Consider the following 7729-nt stretch of genomic DNA (forward strand, 5'->3'; position numbering starts at 1 on the left):
CGTGCGCTGCTTGGAACGTAGTTGTCTAGTTTACAAGCACAGCCTTCATGCAAAAACAGAAACACAATAAACACAGAATTTATCCTTAAAAGAGGAGCACCGCGCCAACTTTCTTCAAAATCTCAGTAGCCTCGAATTTACAGCGTACTTTGAACATTAGCAAGCAGACGACCTCCCTAAAGTTTGCATCTTTGTTCGAGAAAGCTGTGATCGACTGAATTGAGTCGCCATAAACGTACAAGTAGCAACAGTTGAGACGGGATATATAGGAGAATCAACAAAGTAAATAACATTCTCGGCATCTTGTAAATGCAGAATTTACAAGTTGTGTGAACCCATATAACATCTTATTGGTCCCACCAATATGAATAAAATAAAAAATGGTAATGAAATGATATACGTGAAACAGAAATAAATCTTACAGTGGAAGAAAATTCCCTATGGAAAAATAAAAGGAGGAAAAAAAAACAAATAACAAAAGTCAGGCTTCGCCAAAATAAATAGGTCGCGCATATGAACAAACTACTCTTCTCAGTTGTGGGCTTGATCTAGCCAGGACGCCAGAAACTCTTTTTAGCAACAAGGAACTTCCTGCCGTGAACAGCGGTCACCCACTGAAGAGAATTGAATATTGATTGTAGCTTTTTAAGCATTTCTGTTGTATCCTGAATCAAAACCCATCCATCAGGTCTCAATATTCGGTCCATTTCTATTACTACATCTACGATATCACACCTGCAAAAGGATACGCCAAAATTTCAGTTTCTCAAGCATCAAATAACTGAAAGAATGCTAAAAAAAGCAGAGAGTACCTTTGTGTGAGATCTCCAAATAGGAAACTGGAGTGCAGTAGATCATAAGTCCGTGGGTATGTGTTGAAAGATTCACACCAGTCGTGATAGACTCCAATTAGCCCTCTGTCGAATATAACCGGTAAAGTATCTGGCCCATGGATAGGTATCACATTCATTACCCAGAGAGGTTGCTTGATAAGAGATGCAGCAAACCTGTTCAAGAGAAGGTCTGTTGTAAGTGCTAGCAAGAAGAGGTGCGGTCTTAATACATGTATCCTCATATGATTTTAGCTGCTTAACTAGTGTCGATAACCATGACAGGAAATCAACAGCCGCTTACAGCCGAAGAGATGCTTATAGATCGTAGATCCCATGGTTTACATTACTGCTTCTAACCAAAGCCAGTAAGGTACGTGAGAAACTAAAGGTGGTGAAAACCAGGTGCTTGTGTGAGAAGTTAATAATTTATGGAAGTAAAATAATCTAAGCTCAGAGCAAACAAGAAAACAAAGTAAAAACTTTCTGGAGACCAATAGTAATCCCAGTAGATGAGGAGGATGAAGAGGATGATTCATCCTTTTCTTGTTGGTGAAATGTATACAGAATTTGCATGGAAATTAGATGCTAACTCCTACCCTCTATAGTGAGCAAAAAACAAAGTGTTCATGTACAGGAAAAAGTCTATCACATTGATATGATAGAGTAGTTTACTTTGCACTGGGAAAAAAGAAGAAGGAAGAGTGCATATGGGCAATTGTCCATCCATTATTTATCCACTTGCTAGCTACATACCCGTCTATTTATCTATCTAAACATCTTGTCTTTCATCTATAACTCAAGCTTTAACAGACATGTAAAGCCCACATGCGTGCATGCATGCACATGCAAACACACTCTTTGTCATCAAGGCGTCAACTGTTCATAAAATTCATGTTGTATCAGTATGTGCAACTCATTCAGTGTCAATGTTTGACGCACATCGCGGTGACAAGGTTCCATACACAGAATTTGCAGTTTTGAGTTGTATCGGAGTCATGTTGTACCCCTCCACATGTAAATTACATGGTTTCATTTATTTAGATAAAAGAATGTAAATCCACATCAATTATGAAATACCTTACCCTCCAAAGCCAGCATTCATATCCATCACATTACGAATGCTTGACCAATTGATTGCAAGACTATGCAAGTAAAGGTCTGAGACAAGTGTATCCCAGTTCTTTGTGTCGTTGTAAAATTTTTCTTCAGCGTCTCTCTTGTCTTGTTCCAGTTGTAGCCTTGAAGGTCCAACACTGAGCCTTTCGGGCCACGAAATGGGCCAATCCTTCTCTTCAACTGAGCTAAGTGCTGGGAGATATGGAAGACAATTGTCAAGGGGAGTGTACCTACTCTCCAAAACAAAACAAAAAATCAACAAGAAGAATTAGGCAATTCGTGAATTGTCAAATCATATGCCACTTATAAAGAAATTACCATGAAAGACTTGGTCTGGCATCCTGTGCACACAAAGGAGGATCATTTTCCTTTCTCTCTTCATAGCAAGAATTTGAGACAGGTTTCTCATAAATTACAAGTCCAATTCCATTTGCATCTATTGCTTTTGTCACTGTCTTCCAGCACATAGACTTTGTCAACTTTACCATAGCTGTAGCAAGGTTCAAAACACACGATGATTACGAGGGAGATGGCGGCTGAATAATCCAAAACTGTTTTATCATTTTAAAGGCAAGTAAGTGCGTGATGAAAATATCAGTCGATGGAAAATGCAAAGGATTCATGACGTGTATAAACAGATACAGCCAAGAGAAGGAAGAGTTTAATTAGTTTTTTCTATTCCTTGCAACATTTTATTGTAGGGAAGTTGGGATGTATAATCATTACCTGAGAACATGTAATTTCCGTACTTTACGAGCTCACGTACTTTATTTTACCCTATTATCCAAAATTCTTATTTTAACATCTAAAGGTGAAGAAGTAATACTGTTGAAATACACTGTAATCAGTGAATTTCCTAAGCACTCAGTTAACACGCATCTTTCCCAGTTAATGTAATTTCACTTTAGATACTAATTTACCCCCTTTGAAAGACATATTTCCCTTCATAAACAGATTTAATTACAGCCTCACTAACCATTCCAGACATTTTTGTCTCTTGCATTATCATCTCGATAAACTGGTGTCGCAGACCAGATGAAGAAACCACCAGGCCTCAGGATCCTGTTAAGCTCCATCAATGGCTTTCCACCTACAACAGGAAACATGTACAACAAACATCTTTTGTATGTGAGTAGAGAGAAGGTGAAAAATAAGAAAGCATTCACATAGTTGCACCTTGCAACCCAGCCTACCATCTGCATCCCAGTGGACCCTGCACCTAGCACAGTGAATTACATCAAATACATTATCAGGGAAAGTAAGCCGCTGAGTCCCAATAACTGAGAGAAAAGCTGGAATCCCACGCTCAAGTGCAAATTGTATCTGGGCTTCATGCTCATCCTTCGGAGCAAGTGACATTGTAAGAACATCTCTATCCAGCAGGTACCCACCAAAGCTCGCAACACCACAGCCAACATCCAGGATCACTCTTGTGCGCCTTCCCCACTCAATAGTAGGCAGAGTCTGGTGAACCAAGTAACACAAACAAAATTACGTTACACTTGTAGGAAGCAAATCTTGGCTCACTGGTACTAGTAGTTAACCGATAACTTATGCAAATAGTATATGGTGTGTGATAACTATTCAGAAAATTCTGTATCCAAAGTTCAGAAAAAGCATTTTATATCCATTGAGCCTGCGTGATGTAGGATGAGTTTCTCTAGGAAACTCAGAAACAACCAGTGAAGAACAAAAAGAAGAAAAAAGATTGTCAAAAGCCTATTTTTTCTGTTTTCCCCATCTTTTTCTTATGCTTCTTAATGAATTAACACAAATTATGTTTTCTTAATGAATTAATATTCCTAACTTAACAATTAAATAAAACAAAATAAGCTTAATTTTCTTCACTGGTTGTAAAAGTCTAAAAAAATAGTGCAATACAATGTTTCTTATGTAAACTGCAGCACAAATGGGAATGATATGGGCAGAATCATGTCCATCTAATTCAATTCAATGCAATTCAATGCATTTGTGCACAATGAATTATAACAGATTACTTATGTTACACAGTCATAATTCAAGACATTTTACTCGTAGAGCAAAATTCTTAAGTAAAATAGCAGATAAATAATAAACTACTATTTTAGTGCATAGTGACTCCACTAAAGGAGAAATATTCCTATCCAATACTCATAATATATCCTAGACGCCCAAAATTATATAAAAGACTACGTAAAAAGCCTGCATGAATGGTTGGTTCACAATTTCATTTCACCTGTAGACACATTAATGTAATTTTCCACTTCCCAAATAGAGAATTATAATTATTTTGATAAATATAGATACAAAACCTGGAGATACTTATAGTATCAGATATTAGTTGTATTGTTAAGCCATCATGACCTTACAAATCCATGATACAAATAAATTACACTAACTCACGGTTATGATTCTACTATCGATCAAAGTATTATCATTCTAGATAATTTACCGTACCTGCTCAATGAACTGAGCATATTTTGCAACTCCGCCTTTAAATTGAGTCCCACCACCAGGAAATATGAAGTAGTCACCAGATTTTCTCACCCAGTTTTGTTCCTTTTTATACTCAACCAATTTAGGGTGAGGAACATTGTCATACCAGATCTGCAATAGGATCAAAGAAACTGTTCATTAAAGGTTTTTTGATGTATGAAAATAATAGACAGGATTACTATTGTTTGGAATATAACTCTTAGCATCCGTATGAATGAATGATTCATGTAATCAACATACAACTATCTTCCTTATATCAATAATGGATGCAACAAGTACCAAGTTGTTAAATAACAGGATTTGAAAATGAAGCAAAATTGTGTAACTTTTGTTATGATGAGTTAAATGCATATGTAAGGTAAACAAAAGTGGTTCAAGGATAACCATTACAAACACAAAAGTACGGGGCCCAAGGAGTATGATCCTGAGATTCATAATTACAAGCCAAGTCATTATGGTCAATGACAGAGAAGATCAATCTACCATTTATTAAGATAAGAATAAGTTTGCTGCGTTAACTAATGGACCTGGTTGGCTGTGAGCGAGACATTCTCAGAACAAACTGGACATAGAAAGTATAGATCACAAGAAGCAGGAGCAATCACCATATGCTTAACCGCTTCTAGCATGCTTCAATAATATGTCAAGCAAAAAAGTTGTAAGCTAAGTGTGGCCTTATACCAAAAAGAAAGAGGTGCAACAGTTCATAACATCCAGAATTTGGTAAGACCAAAATAATTGATCGCTCTGATCTAAGCTAAAGTGTGCTGCTGGTTCACGTGAAGTGGCTCAAACCAAACATGTCCCCCAAGATGCTAAAACCAGGCCTCTCCTCTTTCCTTCCCAACTGACGCCCACCTCTCCTGTTCTTCTTCCTCTTCCTCAGTCGCCAACCTCTTCCTCATCACCATGGCATGTGGGAATATAGGTAGAGCTATTCCACTAGACTATGCAATCCAGCTGATACAACCGCATGTTTACGGGGGACTAAAGCTTTAAGCGATTGAAAAAAGATGGAGCTCATAGCTAGAATCATTGCTGATGTAGGTTATGTAGCATGTATGGGCATCATGATCAAGGAGAATAAAACTGACTCTAGAAAAATATCACTAAGATAGTCGATGACTGCAACGATTATGCTAGGTAATCTGTGCTGAATATCCATACTTGGGAGGTAGTCTTAGTAGTAAGAAGAAAACTAGTTTACGCGTTGCAAACCAAATTTAATAAACTGATCTTCTAAATTGAAAACTAAAAATGTGGACGCTCTAAGAGTACTCTTCCAACCGAGGCTATTCTTTAAAGATAGAAAGGAAATTGTGATGGGCACCCTCAAGATGATTATTAGAGTATCTTTCACCAAGAAATTCATAGAAGCAAGCAACAGATTGATTGTATGCTTAAAGAATATATGAATAGGAAAATACGCTAATAAGAAGCACCAGCCCTGTTAATATCTACAAAGTAAAAGAAGTTCCAGATACAAAGAAAAAAGAGATAAAAGAAGCATTAAAAAAAATAGTGCGTGCTTATAGATAACTTCGCACAAAAAACAAGAAGAAAAGGTGTAACCAAGCACTATTCTACACATGCTAGCCTTTTCACTGTTTATGCAACTGCACGAGTAACCAAGTATTAAGAGGATCGATGCAGGATGTTTAATTCAACGAAAGCGAGTGACCCTATTCTACACATGCTAACCTTTTTTTAAGCACAGCATGACATCAACCAATATGCCAAATTCACCAAGAATCAAACTTTCGCATCACGATTCAATATACATCAACAACCAATAAGCTCAAAAAACTTGCTTACCAAACCATCAATCTCACCATGTCTCTACTCTTCGGCCACAGCACCGGAGTCTTATACCCCTTCGGCAACGGCACCAGACATCTCGGGCTCGGCTTCGGGCAGTGCCTCTCCCGGTGCTCCATGTGCCTCCTCGACTTCAGCTCCTTAATCGCCTTCCAGTTGTCCAAACAAGGGATGTAATCAACGGACTGAGCACCTCCGCACTTCTCCCACTTCATTTCAAGCTCCTCAGCTGGCTCATCATCGTTGCTATCTTCATTAACCTGCGAATTATCAACTTGCACGGAGCTAGGGCCATCGACTTGAACGGGGCTAGGGCTAGGGTTAGGGTTAGGATCTCGTTGCTCATCTTGAATCCGTGGATTATCGACTCGAATCGGACTGGGGTTGGGGTTAGGATCTTGCCGCTCATCTCGAATCTGCGCATTGTCGGCTTGAGTGGGGCTAGGGTTAGGGTTTTGTGGATCCTCTTTTTGAATCTGCAAGCTACCACCTTGGGACTTAGGGTTGGACATGGAATCGAGATTTTGGTAGGAGGCGAGGGGGTTGCTGACTCTAGTGAAGACGAAGAAGGAGAAGGAGAGTACGAAGAGGGCGAGGGTTGCGTACGCCGCGTTCCGCCGCTCCCTCAGCAGGTGAAGGATCCTGGTCGCCATCGGAATCAGCTGAAGATTTGGGCGCGAGCGCGAAAATTAAAGCGTTTGGGGATGGAGAGCAGAGATTGCCGAAAACGGAAAGATCCGATGAGGATCAGGACGGGCCTTTTTACGGGAGCGCGTTGGGATCTGTAGCGGGCTGTGCATCGTATTTTGATTTAAATGGATTTTTTTATTAGGCCAATTGAATGAATTAACAATATAGATGAATCTTTATATCTAGAAAAATTCTCAAATGATCCAAAATATGGGACTAATAGAGGGGACAAGTGAGGTGTCCCCCTCCTATTGGATAATGAGTTGGTCATCATTAATGATGAACAACTCATTATCCAATAGTTAATGATGACCAACTCATTATCCAATAGGAGGGGGACACATCACTTGTCCCTCCTATTGGTCCCATATTTTGGGTCCATGTAGCAAAGCTCTTATATCTAATATAGGAAACAATTTAATTGAAAAGTCAAATTCATTTTTAGAGGATTTTCTTTTCCTGGTTTAAAAAGTCCCCCATCTCTTCTCTCTTTGCCCTTCGTTTTTCAGAATAAATAATAATAACGACGCGTTGTTGTAGAAGGACATATAATGTTCAGGCCTCGTTAAACCTGGGTGTTTATGATTGTCAGCTATTTGTGTCTTGATCTCAATATTTGCATGTATTTCTTTATAATAATCATGACATATAATTGTTTGGGAGTTCACTAAAAGAAGAGACGAAAAGTTAAATAATGAAAATGAAATGTAGAGAAGGAGAGTGAAAAGATAAAGGGAAAAATCTCTTCTAACCCAAAGTTTTACCCCCAATTATTTAAAAACCCACTCACTTTTACA

General features: G+C 38.6%; 1 protein-coding gene across 2 annotated transcripts; it reads right to left on the reverse strand.

Annotated features, from left to right (window-relative positions):
• Positions 333–7038, reverse strand: LOC109830016 (probable methyltransferase PMT23). Of its 2 annotated transcripts, XM_020397168.1 has the most exons (8): positions 6257–7037; positions 4386–4535; positions 3143–3413; positions 2926–3039; positions 2268–2439; positions 1916–2179; positions 813–1007; positions 333–735 (listed from the first exon to the last, which is right to left on the reverse strand). In XM_020397168.1, the coding sequence occupies exons 1-8, from the start codon at positions 6893–6895 to the stop codon at positions 549–551; spliced, it is 1992 nt and encodes a 663-aa protein (XP_020252757.1). In that variant the 5' UTR covers positions 6896–7037; the 3' UTR covers positions 333–548. The 2 variants fall into 2 exon arrangements, with proteins under 2 accessions (XP_020252757.1, XP_020252758.1); XM_020397169.1 differs by lacking the exon at positions 333–735 and having other exon boundaries at positions 920–1007; positions 1911–2179; positions 6257–7038.

The sequence above is a fragment of the Asparagus officinalis genome, chromosome 2 (assembly GCF_001876935.1).
Source record: "Asparagus officinalis chromosome 2, Aspof.V1, whole genome shotgun sequence".
Lineage (NCBI taxonomy): Eukaryota > Viridiplantae > Streptophyta > Magnoliopsida > Asparagales > Asparagaceae > Asparagus > Asparagus officinalis.

Bases quoted from the DNA above. Each gene is read 5' to 3' on its own strand.
- LOC109830016 (XM_020397168.1), bottom strand. From the start codon at position 6,895: ATGGCGACCAGGATCCTTCACCTGCTGAGGGAGCGGCGGAACGCGGCG. The intron at 3,414-4,385 runs GTACGGTAAATT...TTGGTTCACCAG, and splicing joins ATGCTCAGTTCATTGAGCAG to ACTCTGCCTACTATTGAGTG. The intron at 2,440-2,925 runs GTTAGTGAGGCT...ACCTTGCTACAG, and splicing joins AGACAAAAATGTCTGGAATG to CTATGGTAAAGTTGACAAAG.